This window comes from Oryctolagus cuniculus, chromosome 17 (genome assembly GCF_964237555.1).
Source record: "Oryctolagus cuniculus chromosome 17, mOryCun1.1, whole genome shotgun sequence".
In the NCBI taxonomy this organism is placed as follows: Eukaryota; Metazoa; Chordata; class Mammalia; order Lagomorpha; family Leporidae; genus Oryctolagus; species Oryctolagus cuniculus.
The window spans coordinates 10,731,692-10,749,792 of NC_091448.1; the positions used below are offsets into that span (position 1 = coordinate 10,731,692).

The following is an 18,101-nucleotide window of genomic DNA, read 5'->3' on the forward strand; positions in this document are numbered from 1 at the left end:
AAGCGTACCATACCTTCACTAGCACTGAAACTGGTACCCAAGGCAATGAACACCCCTATCCAGAGATCAGGCATGAGGATGTCTTAGTATGGCTCATAATCCATTATATCTGTATCTCCAATCTTGCTAATACACAAAATTCTAAAATAGCAAATCCTGTTTCTCCTATCCTCAATTTCTCCCACCCAAGCACACTTCCCCATTTTTATTTAGTACTCCTGTTCTACTAAAATTATAATCATTTAACTTATATCCACTCCGTTTTGATTTTCCAGGTGATCAATGACGGGAAGTTGAAGAAGACAGGCAAAAAGTCCTACGATTTTAATCCAGATAAAGCCTATTGAATCTCAGATTCGAGAAGGGGTTCTTTCTTCCTACCACCTCAAGCACAAGTCTTAACATATAGCATTTCCATGGTAACCTGTAAAATCAATTCATATATCTAATCAACTCGTAATTATAATAAAATATTAACTCTTGTGTATTAAAAAACTAAAAAGGCATTGTAGAGAATGCTGTGTAAGTGGTTCTCAGACAGCAAATTGTTCCAAAATTAGAGGCAGGGTTGCAGTTTCTGCTCAAGCTAAAACAGGCCAGGGATGGGCACACCCGCCCCCAAAGGGATGTGGCAAGGGAACAGCAGGGAGCTAATGGACATTAATTGGTACCTGGAGTGTTTTTGGGAATTTGTAAATTTTCATGAGCATCTAAATGGGCCTGTGTCTGAAGATTTACAACACAGCTCTGATCCCTATCTTAGGCAACCAGACTGAATTCCTTTTCCCAAATCCTTAAGCTGATGTATAACCTTGCCCCCGTGCCTGTTGGCTTATAGAATTCTTGGAACCCTCTAAATAAGAGTGAGAGTGCAAGGCTATCCCGTGGCACACTTTTAGGATGGATGCTCCCACGTCCTGTCTCCTCGTTTGAAACCCCCACAAGGCAGAACCAATTTTCATACAATAACAAAGATGAAGATGGTTGGAAAGTCCACATCAAATAACTCTGCAATTCCTTTTGTAGGTTCATCACCTAAACACATTCTCACACGTGTGCACAAGAAGTTAATAGTACTTTTTTAAATCTTTGCATCATCAAAATTCATTTCCAAAATTCTGGTAAGTTTTCTGTTTTAACAGTGTTTTCATAGATGGAATGTCGTAATTAATTTTCTTTACCAGGGAAAGGAAATTTGATAGTCCCCTCCAATCTGATTGGTGTAAATGAAATTACTTCTGAAAAAATTTACAAAATATCTCTGAAATAGTTAGATATATTGATGTCTGAAAATTTGTGTTTATTGATGCATTAAAATAATTAAAAATAACATTAAATCCTAAGTTAGGATGTAAATGTATGTAAATGTTTTTGTGGAAGCAAAAAACTGGGGACAGATTTATTTTTAAAAATATGCCATTGAAACAAAATCTGGATTTGAGGGCAGGAGAGATGGAGGACATCATAGAAGTACCTAATTGCTAAGTTTGGAATTCATAGATTCTGACCACTTAATTGGGAATGTCAAGTAATCGGGCTGATTCGTTAGCAGGAAATTTCCTCTTGTTAAGATATTAACATTTTTTCCTCTTCTCTTTTTCTTTCTTATTAAACAGTGCAAAATGGTTAAGAGAGAGATAAGTGTATGTCAACAAACGTGGGCCTTATTATGGAAGAACTTACTTAATAAAAAAAGAATGAAAAGAAATACCTTCATGGTATGACTTGATATCTGTGTTGCTTCTTACGTATGATAGTAAAATGCTTTTATCCTGGATGGCAAGTATCTTTTATAGATTTCCCCTGAAAAACAGAATCAAATCTTTATACAACAGAAGCAGAAGCCATATGTTAAGGGCTAAAAATGAAGCAGGTCAATAATTGAAAATTCAATAAATATTTTTAAAGCTTATCATGGCACATTTTAAAACTGTTTCTACTCATTATTACTGAAATCAAGATAGTAACAATTTGAAGAAATGACGAGGATATTAAAAAATGAAAATAGGCAACAGAGAATTTTACTTTTGATCTCTTTCCCTTTAAAAAAATGTTGGTTTCTTGAGAGTATAGAGGTTTTGGAAAAATAATAAGATACTGAAGAGAGAAATTGTTAGTAATTCTTATACTCTTGGCTTCTAAGTATCAGATAGGTATAACTAGGTAGAATTTCTACCTAAAATGTGATTGCACTGAATTTTGGAAATTCAAATAAAGGGGAATTTTTTGTTTATGGTTTTCAGGTTCCCAGCTATAGTACCTAACAAAACAGTCCATCATTTTAAGACATTTACTTGTTTGTTTCATTTTGTTTTGTGTTTCCAATTCTGTAATCTTGGAATATGACTCATGATGGCTCTTGCTAAGTGATCAAAGCCTTGGAACTGTCTTCTACTCTATGTAGGCTTGCAGTAAATTCAAACATAGCAGTAGTGCATCATTAAGTTTATGCCCCATTAATAATTTGTCACAGCTTTTCATGCACTTCAGGGTGCATATAGGCTTTGGCATTAGCATTGGAGAGCAATAGACTTGCACTTCCATTAGAAATCAGTTGCCACTATTGAAATTGCTGAATTTCTGTCTTCATCTTATTTCAAAACAATGCATGCTGGAGGGCACAGGAATATTTGAAAAATGATCAAGGAAAAGCACAACAATTCAATAAAACCGATTGTGGTTGACTTTGTTGAAACAATCATTTTCTTCATTCTTTCTGTTACAGGAATGTTTCTATTCATTGCTCATACTCCTGATGTTATATGTGTTTCCTAATAGTCATGAAATTAATGATTTTTCATCACTGTCTACTGTGGACCTGGGACGAATAGATTCATTTAATGATTCCTCATATGTTGTTGCATACACACCTTTCACCAATACAACTCAAAGGATAATGAGTAAATTCTCTTCTGCCTCCTTCATGACAGGTTAGTTTTCTACTAATGCAGAAGGAATTTCTGTAGCTGGGTAATTTAGTTACAAATATGTGTATTTAATTTGGAATTCACTTAATAAACTGTTTATTTGTCAAAGTTAACAGATAATGTGGCACATTAATGTGCTTTCCCTTGGTTCAAATAAAGGGATACCCATTATGATCTAAAAATAACAAAAATAAGCAGAGAAATAGCACTGGGTTTGGGATGAGAAAACTAGTGGTTGATAGTGTGTTTGCTATGTTGTGTTCTACTGTGTATAAGTCCTAAAAAATCGGTGACCTCCTTTATTCTCATTTACAAGATCAACAATGTATATCATTAATCTTTTAGTTGTGACAAAATCTTAACTCATATAGTTTTTAGTAGGAGTTTAAATCATTGCTAGCCACGCTTGTTCAGTAGAGTTTCAAGACTCAGTTCCAACCCAAGAAATCATATAATGAAAATAGGCATAGTTCCAACCCATAAGTTCGCAAACTACCCTTAGAAAACACTCAAACCATGTCATTTTAAGAATGTAAGAAAAGTATTGTCCCAACTTTATCTCAGGGTGCTACTAGAAGAATATTTGCAAGTCAGGGAGATAATACCTACATATTTTTAAGGAAATACAAACGCATTTGTTATAGTGGTTTTTATTTTTAAAAGTTGTATTTAATTTGAAAGTCAGAGTTACACAGAGAGAGAAGGAGGGGCAGAGAGAGAGACAGAGACAGAGAGAGAGAGAAAGGTCTTTCATCTGCTGGTTCACTTTCTAATTGGCCGCAAACTCACGGAGCTGTGGCAATCCGAAGCCAGGTGCCAGGAGCTTCCTCTGGGTCTCCCACATGGATACAGGGGACCAAGGATTTGGGCCATCTGCGGCTACTTTCCCAGGCCATAGCAGAGAGCTGGATTGGAAGTGGAGCTGCCGGGACTAGAACAGGCACCCATTTGGGATGCTGGCACTGCAGATGGCAGCTTCACCCGCTATGCCGCAGCGCCAGTCCCCGTTATAGTGTTTTTTAACATAAGCAATCTTGGCCATGGTGAGTGCTCCATAAATGTGAATTGAATCTGAGTTTGAGAGCATCTTGGAAGGGTTTGGTATTCCCTGGGAGTACCAGATCCCCTACCAAGAGCTCTGTATTAGGTGACCCATGGATTTTTCAATTCCAGGTCATTGGAAGTTTTATCACTTCTCTTCCTTTCCTTAGTCAACATCTGTTTATATTTTAACTAGGTCCAGGTAATCAATTTATTTTGCAGCTGGACTCTGACCTCAAAAGTAGGCTCAGTAACTAGAAGTCCACCCTCTCTGGAGTCTGTCTTAAAGCACTTGTTACTTAGAGTCTCTGTGGCTTCAGTTCCCATTGTGTTGGGCTTTTCCCTCTTCTTTGTGCTGTGCTGCATGCATAATATCAAGTCAGGTGGACTTGAACCTTCCCAAGGCACCTCACCAGTTGTCACACTATGATTTACACTGGAATCTGTAGGTCTACATAAGCATCTTTGTACAGATGCTGAATCCAATTTCAGTTCAACATCATAATTTGATCTGAACTGTTCACTTAAGGTTCAGTCTCCCAACCTGTCCTGAGACATGTTTGTCTAGACCTCCGTTTCACAGATATCTTCCAGAGGGCCCAATGTCATGAACTTGTGCTTCTGAATAAAGCCCTCATTCAAAGGCATGTGCAGTTGTAATAATAAACATTCATTAAATTGTTACCAGGCACCTAGTCTTAACATAGAGTATATCCTTGCAATAACATGTCATCTTTATTTTAAAGTAATTAGGAGCAGATGTATGGTGACTTGCTAAGGATCCCACATTTTAATTATGAACAAAGTATTAAAATCCATTTCTATTAGAATACATGCTTCTTTGTCCCTCCTTTTTTCTACATATCACATCCATTAAGAAAAGAAATGAATTAACCCTTATTGCTTCAGTTTTGTTAACACATATATTGATTATAATATATATTATCTATAGAGAGGGAGTTAAACAGTATCTATTGAGAATATACATTATGCTAATGATATTGATACTGCTACTCTAAACATTTCAGAACTCCACTCTTTTTGGATGTATTAATCATGTATATTTGGTTTTTAAGGGAAAATAAATTTTCATAGTGACTCTCATTGATGTGAGCTAGCACTTCGTTGAGTATAGATACTTTCATGTTTATATACTATTTTTAGATTGATTATAACTGCAATTTTTCTGCAAATAATGTGATTGAAATGGTGTGATATATTTATATCACTGGAATTTGCTCATTAACCAGAGAATTTGAAATAAAATAACTAGTTTTCCATGTAGTCCTTCTGATTTTATCTATAACATTAAAAATATATTTTTTTCATCTTTGGTTTGAATGACTTATCCAAAGTCATTATGCTATTTGAGTTCATTTTCACTAAAAAAAATCTGAATAAGAAGGAATATATATATAGCCTCCTGAAATCACTTAAAGCAATTTACCTGTAACAATACTTTTTTTTATAACTGCAGGAAGAGAAGTAATGGCCCTTCCAGATGAAGAAAATATTACAGAAATAATTTCACACCATTATGGGGATGTAGTAGAAGTCATATTTACTAATACTCACTCGTATAATTTGAAGTTCATGAGAGGATATCGAATGCCAAATATGAAGGAACATCAGGACCATTTAGGTAACTTGCCAGCTACAAAATTATTCGCTTTCAATTCTATCATATCATAAGGCATATGGAAGGATATTAATTAGCATGAAACAGAAGACTTCATTAACAAATACAAACTTGACTTCTGGAAATAGAGAAGGTTAGATAAAGTATTTATTTTTTAAAATCTTCCCAAGCTAAAGTCACATGATATTAAGGAATTTCCAGCAGCCAGTGATGGAGGGAACACCAAAAGCTAGAGCACTGTGCTGATGTTTACTGATGTTCTATGAGCTTTACAATTTCATTAGCTACTTTCAGACAACTGATAGGGTCTTGTGCTTGCATGAATTGGAGACGGCTGCATTATGTAGGAATTTTCAAAGTGATTTACCCTAACTAAAAGAAAAATGTAGGAAAAAATTACCCATTGACAAAGAAATATTACAAAGAAACTTCTTTTACCTTTTACTCTGAGTTGGGTAAAAAAAAAAAATTTAAACCCCTTTTAATAATTTTGAATGTCTGCCCATTTTATGTAGTTTTGGACTCATTCTTACCACCTACCTGGTAAAGAAATCTCAAGAACAAATATAAAAAAGATGCTGGATTGGTTGAAGCAATTATAGAACTTCTCTGGAGTGTTGCATTCCAAGCCAGGAGTAAAATAATTATGTATGAATGTGAATTAAAACGCTAAAATTATTTTCAAGATACCATTTGCAAGAGGTGGTAGAAACAATATATGATATTAGATTTTTCAGAAATGAAATTATCACAGACTAAAAAATAATTCTGTGTGATAGAAAGGGAAAAATATATATATACACATACATATATACATGTATACATATATACTACAAGAAAGCCCAAGAAGAACTAGTAACATTTGGATGGAACATAAATTTTTGGAAAAATTTGATCAAAATAGCAATGAAAAAATTATCTGGAGAGTGAAAACTGTAAAGAAAGATGAGAAAATTTTTATGAAAAAATTATAGAACTTTGTTAAAGGACTTTACAAGAATTTTAGTTATAAAAGATCATAAAGGAGTCAAACGTTGGGATATTTATGGCCAATGAAACAGACAAAAGAGTACAAATATATATTTTTATATTTTCTTTTTAAAATTTTATTTAGGGTATACAAGTTTCATGTATTTCCTATACACAGATTTAAGAACATAGTGATACTTCCCACCCTACCCTCCCTCCTGCCCATGCTTCAACCCTTCTTCCTCTCTCCCTCCCATTCCTGTTCTTAATTTTTACAAAGATCTACTTTCAGTTTACTTGAGGATTGTAAACTTAACACTACAGTAAGTAAAAGAGCTCAACAAATAATATGAAGAGAAAAAAAAAACCAACAACACTGTTCCTCAACAGAAGAGACAAGGGCTGTAAACAATCATTGAATCTCAAAATGTCCATCTCACTCCAATACATTACATTTGAGATACTCTATTAGTTACCTCAGATCAGGAAAAACATACACTATCTGTCTTTTTGGGTCTGGCTTATTTCACTAAGTATAATGCTTTCCAGTGCATTGTTGTGAAAGACAGGATTTTTTTTTTTTTTTTTTTTTACAGCTGAGTAGTACTCTATAGTGTATATATACCATAATTTCTTTATCCAGGCAACAGTTGATGACATCTGGGTTGACTACATATCTTAGCTATTGTGAATTGTGCTGTAATGAACATGGGGTATAGATAACTCTTTCATATTCCGATTTCATTTGCCTTGGGTAAATTCCTGGGAGTGGGCTGGCTGGATCATGTGGTAGGTCTATATTCCGATTTCTGAAGTATCTCTGTACTGTCTTCCACAGTGGCTGCACCAGTTTACATTACCAAAACAGTGTACTGGGGTTCCTTTTTCCCCACAGACTCACAAGCATTTTTTGTTTTTTATTGCTGTATGAGAGCCCTTCTAACTGCAGTGAGGTGAAACCTCATATTTTTAGTGAATGAGAAAAACATAACCCAAGGAAATGGACAGAAAATATGATCTAGAAGACAAAAGATACACTTAAGGAAAAAAATACAATACTATTTAACCTGCAGTAGCAATTGAGAAAATGCATTTTGTAATCATATGTGAAATCATTGCACCTCCATTAGATTTAAAAATTTAATAAGGAAGAGTAGGCAATCTTCAGAATTTGATGCAGAGAAAACTCTCTTCCAACATATAAAAAATTTAATTTCCAGAAAAGGGAGAGGAAATTGAAAAATTTGTACTAGACAGAAGCTATAATGCAACATTTTCACTCAGAAATCTTAGCAAAAATTGTATGCTTGTAGTAGAGACTTTAATGTCTCCACCCTATCTGGGTCTCTACACTTTCTAGATTCATTGTTAATTACTAGGTCCAAACATTGCAAAGCAACTGCAAATTTCTCCTAGTCATTGTTTCTCTGCTCACAACCAAGGAGGTTCTGTATAGTTGCTGCTAGCAGATGGAGAAAAATGCCCACTTGGTGGCTCCTTGAAGGATAGAGAGGAGTAGAACATCTCCCTAGCCCTCATCACCAGACTCATGCTTAGTTTGTAAGCTGAGTAAGAATCAAATTTTGTAGTTTTTTTTTTAAATTTTTTATTATTATTATTTGAAAAAGTTACTGAAGCAGAGTCACAGAGAGAGAGAGATCGATCTTCAATCCACTGGTTTGTTCTCCCACCTGGCAACAACAGCCAGGGCTGAGCCAGGCTGAACCCAGGAGGCAGAAGCTTCATCTGGGTCTCCCAAGTGATGGCAAGAGCCCAAGCACATGGCCCATCTTCTGCCACTTTTCCCAGGACATTAGCAGAGAGCTGGATTGGAAGTAGAGCAATAGGTCAAGAACCGGTGCCCATATGGGATGCCAACATTACAGGCAGTGGCTTTATCTGCTATGTGGAGTCATTTCCTGACATCTCCCCACTGAGAATATATGTGCATACCAGTAGATATATATAAAAATGTTCAGATAAGCATATTTTTTGTAATAACAAAATATTGGAAGCTGTAAACATGGATTGAAGCATATTCATACAGTGTAATTCTATACAGTATCAGAAAACCCAAACTGGCAATATACATCAATCTTTACAACATATAACAAAGAAAGTGGAAGAATGAGTCATACAGTAGGATATACATAAAGGATTTTTTTAATTTGCTTGGAAGAAGAAAGACAGAGAGCGAGAACTCCCATGCTTTGGTTCACTTCTCAAATGTATGCAATGGGGGCTGGCGCCATGGCGCATAGGTTAATCCTCCACCTGCAGTGCCGGCATGCTTTGTGGGCTCCGGGTTCTAGTCCCGGTTGCTCCTCTTCCAGTCCAGCTCTCTGCTGTGGCCCGAGAAGGCAGTGGAGATGGCCCAAGTCCATGGGCCCTGCACCCACGTGGGAGACTAGAAAGAAGCACCTGGCTCCTGGCTTCGGATTGGCATAGCTCTGGCCATTGCAGCCATTTGGAGAGTGAACCAACAGAAAGAAAACCTTTCTCTCTGTCTCTCCCTCTCACTGTCTGTAACTCTAACTCTCAAAGAAAATCTTATTATGTATGCAATGGCTGAGGCTGGACCAGACAAAAATGTAGAGCTGGGGATTCAGTCCAGGTCTCTCCTATGGAATGCAGGAACCTAGTTACTTGAGCCATCACTGTTGCCTCCCAGGGTCTGCATTTGCCGGATGCTAGAGTGAAGACCTGGAACCAGACCCAAGACTTGAATCCAGATACTCTAATGTGGGAAAAAGGCATCTTAACTCAAATTATAACCTCAAGGCCAAACTCACACCCACATCAAATTTTAACTACAAACTTAGTAAAGATTGTTTGGGGATGCAAACACCTTGGAAGATATGTATAAAGATGACAATAAAATTCAGGATAGTAGTTATTATGAGATGGTGATATTAGCAACAGGATTCAGATCACAGAGGAGATATAAAGGATTTCTACCTTCCAATGATTTATTTGTTAAAATTGATGGTCAAAACATCGATGTTTCTACTACTTGTGTTTGTATGTTTTGTAAGTCTAAAATACGTCTTCATAACTTAAAATATTTCAAAGTTCATATAGTACATAATTTTCAAACATAATACTGATTCATCTTTAATAATCTGCAGTTTAACCGGCAATGGGTGGGTAGCTTTGCCTTTTCATTTTTTAAAATAACTTTTCCTCAAAAGACTCCCTGATTGTTATCTCATTAGGAGTGCCACAGGTTCAATGCTCTGCACTGTGTGCAGTGTCGTCTTATTAGAAAATGCTTTATTTAACCATTGTTCTGCTTGTTGGGAACTCTAGAGTATGATCTTTTGAAAATTATAAAGGTATTTTTAAAACTAATACCCAAGTGTGGGGGGGGGGCTCATGGAAGGCAGAGATATGCAGAAGAGAGTATAAGAAAGCTACTGAGTCATAGAATAAATGCAGAAATTAAGGAACAAGTCCTAGAGGGGGTGCTCTGCTGCCTTTACTTTTGAGAATAATTACTATATTTACATTTTATGGGTTTTGAGTCAATGTACAAGCATTTGGAGTTGGAGAACATTATGATATCCACTGTTTCCTATGATCAGGACCAACATACACTAAATGATAGCTATGTTTTCTTTGTTCCTCAAAGCACATTGCCATAAAACTGAGGACATGATTGTATGTGAAGCTACATATTTCTGGACAAAAGGCTTTGTGGCTTTTCAAGCTGCTATTAATGCTGCCATTATAGAAGTGAGTACAAAAGTTCAATACAAATATTTAATGTGAATTGATGCTATTAGACGCATCAGATGTTTATGAAAGAAAATATAGATAAAAAAGCTCTGTTCTTTTATTTCCTCACTTATTCACTACTTCTTCACTAACTGTATTCACTCATTTTTTCCCAACAAAGTTTCCTGAAGTTGCTATATGCCATGGATAGTATCACAATGGGGGTGTCAATGTAAATAGAATAGAAACATTTTCTCTAGGGACTTACCAATGTCAGGAATTTGGATACATAATTAGGTAATTATCAGACCAAAAAAGTGCATTGTTAGCAAGTTAGAAAGTCCCTGTAAGTAAACATAAAAAGATTCCCAGTCTTGAACAGGAGGAGAAATTTCTACTGAAAAATTTATACTTGAATGAGCAGGCGGTAAGTATGTCCAGTTTATAATGTGGGAAGGGAAATTTCAAGAATAATGGATAGGTGATGCTAGAAAGGGAAATGATAAAATACAGTAAATTCTGACAAGTGTGAGTAGCTCAGAATGTCCGGACTCTAGAATCCAATTGGGCCAGTGGCAGAACCATGAATGCAGAAAGTTAGGCAAGCATCACATCCAGACAAGCCCACTACAAATTTGTAGAAAAAGAAATCACCGGGGGAAAAAAACTGAGAAAGTGTCACCTGTATTTTGTTAATGCATGATTTTGTGTATTGATATCTTTGTTCAGATCACAACAAATCATTCAGTCATGGAGGAATTGATGTCAGTTACTGGAAAATATATGAAGATAGATCTCTTCATTAGTCAAGGAGGAATTCTGACTGATTTCTACATTCTTACATGCATCATTTGTTTTTCCCCACTCACTTACTATGCCTCACTTGGAGTTACAAGAGAAAGGAAAAAGATGAAAGGTTTAATGACAATGATGGGTCTTCGAAATTTAGCATTCTGGTGAGTCAAATGGGTCACAAATATAGAGGGAGGAACTCAGGAAAAGTTGGTTTCTAGATACAAAGCATCATTATTAAAGACTAGAGCTTTCTTAATCTTCTCTTTTCCCTATGAATGGTGCAATTTGCCCTTGGTATAATGTTAGCCAGATGAAGGCCATATTTCTCTGAATTGGAGGATGAATTGCATATATGTGATCAAGTGTGGTGTTTTTTTTTTTTTTATTTGACATAGAGTTAGACAGTAATAGAGACAGACAGAGAGAAAGGTCTTCCTTCCATTGGTTCACCCTCACAAATGGCCACTACAGCCGGAGCTACGCCAATCTGAAGCCAAGAGCCAGGTGCTTCTTCCCAAGCACTTGGGCCATTCTCCACTGCCTTCCCGGGCCACAGCAGAGAGTTGGACTGGAAGAGGAGCAACTGGGTCTAGAACCCAGCGCCCATATGGGATGCTGGTGCCGCAGGCAGAGGATGAACCAAGTGAGCCCATGGCACCAGCCCCAAGTGTGATGTTTAACTTACTGACTAACCAATATGTCTTGCTTTAAGGTTCATGAGAATTAAGAGTTTCTGATGTTTAATGAAATGTTTGCTTTAGAGTTTTTTTGTTTTTTTTTTTTTTGAGAAAAGAAGCCATTTATTTTGAAGGCACTAAGGAAAAAGCCCTACAGAGCAGAATAAATTTGAGACAAATAACTGTTTCGCTCAAACATTAGTCCCTGACTAGGGAATGCGGAACAACATAGTGCGTGATGAAAATGAACAGACAGACAGCAATTCATGCTCACCACGACAGTTGTATCAACACGGGCAAATTGCCTAAAATAATTGAGTCCCAATTTCCTCCTCTGCCACAGTGGGAAATAATGGTCAATCACACCAGACTTTAATTAAATTATTTAGAATGTTTAGTGTCCATATCAAAAGAAAGAGGAATCTTATTAGAAGTACTTTGGAGGAAAAAGTATTACAATTAGTCATAAAGAATTTCCTATTTCCATCGAAATTCATGAGTTTTTTTTTTATTTTTACAGTAGAGAACCTTTGCATAGGGTGGAAAGAATCTAACATTCACTCAAAAATTTCCATTCACTGGGACAAGGTCCTGTACATACATCATCATCTCACTGAATGTGCACGAGTGCTATTTCCATTTTCAGGAGGAAGAAAATCACACACACAGATTGCTAGAGGTCAAAGAGCTAGAACACATTTTGGAGACATAGCCTGAATCCAAATTTGTTCATTGAGATATTCTTCTTTCCTTCCAAGTTTCACAAGATTTGTCTTGTTTTTCTTTGCATAATTTTCAGAGAAAGGATATCTTCTGTTTCAAATAATCATGTTGTGTTTACATGTTCTAGAATACCATGGATAACTGCTAAATAATTGAAGGAATGAATGATGTTAGAATGCACTCCAGGTCCTCCTTTTCAATTGAGCATGAATTGAGATAAAACCACACTTTGTTCTCGCATTAGGCTCTCCTGGGGCGTGCTCTACGCTGGTTATGTTTTCATTCTGGCCCTTTGCTTGACGTTTATCATAAAGTCCGTCCAATTTGTCATCTTGCCTAACTTCATGGTGGTCTTCCTCCTGTTTCTCTTCTATGGCTTGTCTTTGGTGAGTTAATGAATAAAACCTCTCTCTGACTAGCTTTCTACCTAAGGGGCAGGTGTTGGTATCCAACGAGGTTATTCCTCTGTGTACTGCTTTTCTTTTCTGTTTGTGTAAGACAGTCCATACAACTTGATTTATAATACTTTGTGGTGCAATTTGTAGCAATTTATAGAAAAAAACTAAATTTTATATATTAAATTTCTTATTCTTTTGATAATTCTAGAAACATAAACTAACAGGATATTCTCTTATTTTAGATTGCTTTGACTTTCTTAATGAGCGTCTTGGTAAAGAAATCTTTTCTCACCGGCCTAGTGGTTTTCCTTCTCACAGTCGTGTGGGGGAGTCTGGGATTCACAGCCCTGTACAGACAGCTCCCTGCATCCCTGGAGTGGATTTTAAGTTTGTTTAGCCCCTTTGCCTTCACTCTTGGAATGACCCAGGTGAGAAACCAAGGAATTGTGTATTAATGAATTTCCAAAATATCTTTCCTCCCTGGGAGTCAATAGTCTGTAATCATTTCCATGTAGCATACGTTTTACACCCTTGCTAAAGACTCTTGCGAAGTTGCAAAGATGACCTTTAAAAGTGATGAGGAGTTTCATTCCAGCAGACTTGTAATTCTTTACGTATGATATGAAGTGTTTCATCAGCCCCCAAAATGGAGTTCTAACTAACTTATTCCAATTAATTATTTGACTTAATAATTTAAAAAGAACATATGACCCAATTCTGGAAACTACAACACAAAGCAAATAAAAGTAAAAGGTATTTTTTGGTCACTTAGAATTGAACAGCAAATCCCTTGTCATTGTTAAAATATGTTTTCTTCTCCTTTCCTATTTGGTTCTTAAACTTAATAGACCATCTCTTTCCCCTAAGTTTGGAGCAAGCCAATCATTAAATAGTAAACAAACTAGTTATGTAACACTCCTCTTGATAATTATGAATCAACAAATTGCTCCTATTGGTCTTTCTTTAAATACAAAATACATTTTCATAATATTTTTGTCCCTCACACAGCCATGTCCCAAAATAACCTATCTTTTTCAGATTCCCAATTTAGTGAAATTCTGTTTAAAGTCTGGATCACTTGTTGCATCCCCTGTGATATACCCCTGTGATTTACTGGACATTCTTTTTTATTTGGAGTATACATCTACCATACCAATTATTACATTACATTATAGTTTTCATGTAGTATATAGTTTTCATGTTCACTAATAAAGCACTATAAAGTAGGCAGCCATATGATATAACTTTGTATTTCTAGAATCTGGTAGAAAGTAATAATTGAAATCTATGCTATATCTACATTCTTAATAAATTAAAGCAATTAATTTCATTTATTGGTTTATTTTTAATTTTCAGCTCTTACACATGGATTATGATTTGAATTCTAATGCAGATTCAATGAGTGACTCAAATATAATCATACTTACAATTTTCATGTTGTTCTTTGATAGTTTCCTCTACCTGACACTGATGTTTTACTTTGAAAAAATTTTGCCAAGTAAGTAGTAACCTGATAAAACTTATCATGTTTATAATTGCATTCTTTTAAAAATATATCCTAAATATGTATTACCCATACTTGAAGAATTACTTGTTCATTAACAGGAAAGAGATGATCTTAGCCATGACCAAGGAAAAATTACATTTTGATTTTTCCCTTGAAACTTAACTGCTCACGATTGAATTCTGCATTTATATATAGAATCTGTGGTCCCTTAGATTAATTAATTATATAACTAGATTCTCTTTCTCCATCTTCTCCTTCTTCCAACAATTAGGACATGAGTATCCTAATTGTTCTCTGGTGTTGTGCTTAATTAGAAGAATTTGTAGTTACTTAAAGTTCTGCAGTTCTAAACTCTGCATATCAAAATCATCTATGAAGCTTTGTTTATTAACTGACAAAAATTGTATGTATGTATTATGTACAATATGATGCTCTGAAATGCATATACATTGTAGAATGACTAAAACATGCTAATTAAAATATGCAATGTCTCATATACTTATTTTTCTTGTGGTGAGAACATTTAAAATCTAATTTCAGCAATGTTCAGGAATATAATACTTAGTTATTAATTATAGTCACCATATCTTACAATGGACCTCTTCCTCATAGTTAGTTATATGCCTTCCATATAACTAAAATTTTATATTCTTTGGTCAACATCTTATTACCTCTTTGACCCTCTAGTCTAATAACCATCATTCTACTCTCTGCTTCTATGAGTTCAAGTTCTTTGGATTTCACATATAAATCAGGTCATATGGTATTTTTCTTAATTTGCCTGGCACTTAACATAATACCTTATAGGTTTATCTATGATGTTTTGGGGAGATTAAATGAAGGCCGTACCCAACTCAACCCAAATATTGTCCGAGTCAATTGCTTCTTCACTGCATCTTAATTTTCAAAAAAATGCCTCTAACGTGCAGCCTGACTGCAGTATGAAATCACAGAAGTATATTCAATCACACATTTATAAACTTATCCTCTCGTGTTATTTGTTATATCCCTCTAAAATAAACTTCTCAAAGGTAGATTTTTTTTATTTTGTTGCCTGATACATTGCAGGTACCCTGAGAAGTCCGGATACATTTTAAGTACTCAGAAAATATTTGTGAATTGAATGCTACATAGCTCTTGTCTAACAACCTCCTATCACCAAGAGCCAGGACTGTGTCTTTCCTGTCTGTGTTTCTGATGTGAGACACAAGGACCCACCCTTAATCCCCAAGGCTATGAGTAAACACAGGAAAAGAGTGAGAGAGTTAAATTGATGAGAGAAAAGCAGCAGCAGGATTTCTTGATTTAGTTAATTATTGGTGTTGATTTCAAACAAACCACTTGTGAATGATGGTTGTCTTTTCCAAAGTTTCCAGAATGAAAAAGTTCACCTGGTTTTCCATTTTTGCTAATTTTTATTATATAGTAAGTACTTTGAGTACATGTAGGCATATCTATTTGATTTGTCTGTGTGTTCACTTTTTGTTTTTTTCTAACACTGATAAAACTATTAAAGAGGAAAAAATTACTTATCCAGTGCTAATACTCTGAATAATATTTATCTGATTTGGACAAATTTCTTTAAAATCATCTAAAAATTATTTTTATCACGTTTGTCTTTTAAGTTTTTGTCTCATTTCTGAATTACAAAGATATTTGGTTTTTGTGTTCAAATTTAAGTCTTTATTCCTAATATAGTCTTATTTCAGGCAACTTGAAACTAATATTTCTTCACTGTTTTTCTTTTTCTTGGTTTTTCTCTCACTTTTTTTTTGATTGTTTTTTCTGCATTCTAACAAACAAGATCCATTACTTCCCCATCCCTTGCATTTGTTCAATATTATTTTCTTGAGTAAATGGGTTTTCTACAAATCAATACAAATGCTGTTTTCTTTGGATGTTGATCAGAACTTTATGCAGTATGTGACATAGTTCATCTTTTTCTCACACTTCAATTTAAAAATTTAAAAATAATCTAACTTAAAATATATGATTTTCCCATTTTCTTTTCAAAATCATGTGTATATTATTGTGTTGCTGTAGTCCTACACCTCTATCTTATTTTTCCAGGTGTTTATCATGCTTTCATTTGAAAGGCACTGAGTATAGAGATCCACAGATATTTTTCATTCAGTATATTAAAGATGAAGCTCTTTAAATCAGTTAAAGATGATGTAAGCCACTGTCTTCTGGCTTCCATTGTCTTCAAAACAAAGTTTCCTGCCAATCTCTGTGTAATATGTACTATTTCTCTGACAACTTTTAAGATTTTTCTCTTGCAAGTATTGCTAGTTTTAACTTAGTTTTTCAATTGGTTGCTATAGTTTGCTTCATTTGTGTGTATGTTTGTGTAGTTGCTATTCCTTAAGCTTTTTAGACTGATGATTTTGTAATTTTCTTCAAATTTGGAGACATTTTAGCCATTATTTCTTCAAATTTTTTCTTTCCTTCCTGTTTCTTCAGGGACTCCAAGTACAAGCACATTAGATCATTTCAGATTGTCTCAGCAGTGCTCTTTTTGGTTTTTTGTTCACTGCTACCAACGAAATTGACATTGTGATAGAAATTTATGCAAAAATGTAATTTATTCTGAGCAAATTGCAGATGAAGAGTTACAACTATTCTAGTGGACTTAACTAATCCATTATGTCCATTCTCTTCTCCTTTCTATGTCCTATCACATAGTTTTGTTGAGTTACAGTCTGTCTTCTCCGAGAATATTTATGTTATATTTTCAATAGTCTGTCATTTCTCTCAACTTTTTATTTTTATTAACCATTTAATAACATGCAGCATGTTTTGCATTTTCATTCTAGTGATCTTAAAAAAGTTCTGAATGTTGTCTTAAAATTTCTTCTCGATTTTAAAAATAAAAATGTTCAATGCTTCTCATAAAAATAATTATTTTAATAAAAATATCAGTAATTTTTCTTTATTGCTCTACGTATGAAAGCATTTTAAAACAGTGTTCACTGTATTGACAATGTGTTCAGGTATACAAGAAAAGGAGGATCTTTAAAATAGTAACTGATTCAACATATGATTACCTCCTGGTCACATAGATGAATATGGACGTCGACGTTCACCCTTGTTTTTCCTGAAGTGCTCATTTTCGTCACAACAGAACACAGCTGACCATGAGGTCCTTGAGAATGAAATAGAGTATGATTCTTCTAATGACTCCTTTGAACCAATCTCCCCAGAATTCCATGGGAAAGAAGCTATCAGGTAATAAATTATGAGGTGTGTGTAAAGAGATAGCTGAGAAGCAAAGATACTGTCCTCCGCTTCTGGCCTGCTTCAGGCAAACACTGGTGCCATTAAAATCTTCCTTTGAGTCCTGCGTATGGCTCCCACCTAACCCTTCTTCCTCTGTAACTGTCACTGTTGTCTCTTCCCTAGTTCCTTTACAAGGATATGATGTTGCCGTTAGTTTCAACCTTTACATTAAAGACTTAAGATGCACCAGCCGTCATAATTCAACAAGGCTTTCACTTGAACCCTCTGCTTGTGGTCTATATTGTTTCTCATCTCCATTGTTTTTTTTTTCTTTTTCCTCGGCTTCATTTATTGTGATGCCCACTTCCCTTTTTTCTAACGTTGGTCTCTTTCTCCTCATCACTTCTACAAAGAAGATGAAGGAAAGAAGGAAAAGGGAGAAAAAACTTAGAGATGGATACAAGGTATTCAGGACAACAAGCCTCTTAG

At 35.1% G+C, this 18,101-nt stretch overlaps 1 protein-coding gene across 6 annotated transcripts in view; it reads left to right on the plus strand.

Annotated features, from left to right (window-relative positions):
- The window catches only part of ABCA8 (ATP binding cassette subfamily A member 8), a 79,667-nt gene that overhangs the window by 4,213 nt on the left and 57,353 nt on the right, over nucleotides 1-18,101 (plus strand). For 5 of the 6 annotated variants that reach the window (XR_011383399.1, XM_051825894.2, XM_070060397.1 and 2 more), the window contains 11 exons: nucleotides 276-419; nucleotides 1,027-1,121; nucleotides 1,617-1,718; nucleotides 2,726-2,930; nucleotides 5,446-5,610; nucleotides 10,208-10,311; nucleotides 11,023-11,249; nucleotides 12,733-12,874; nucleotides 13,129-13,314; nucleotides 14,243-14,384; nucleotides 17,456-17,621. Coding sequence is in view for 5 of the 6 variants with exons in the window: in XM_051825894.2 (XP_051681854.2) it covers nucleotides 1,623-1,718; nucleotides 2,726-2,930; nucleotides 5,446-5,610; nucleotides 10,208-10,311; nucleotides 11,023-11,249; nucleotides 12,733-12,874; nucleotides 13,129-13,314; nucleotides 14,243-14,384; nucleotides 17,456-17,621 (1,433 nt within the window). In the remaining variant the exon portion in view is untranslated. The remainder of the gene's footprint in view (nucleotides 1-275; nucleotides 420-1,026; nucleotides 1,122-1,616; nucleotides 1,719-2,725; nucleotides 2,931-5,445; nucleotides 5,611-10,207; nucleotides 10,312-11,022; nucleotides 11,250-12,732; nucleotides 12,875-13,128; nucleotides 13,315-14,242; nucleotides 14,385-17,455; nucleotides 17,622-18,101) is intronic. The other variant, XM_070060399.1, reaches the window with a different exon arrangement.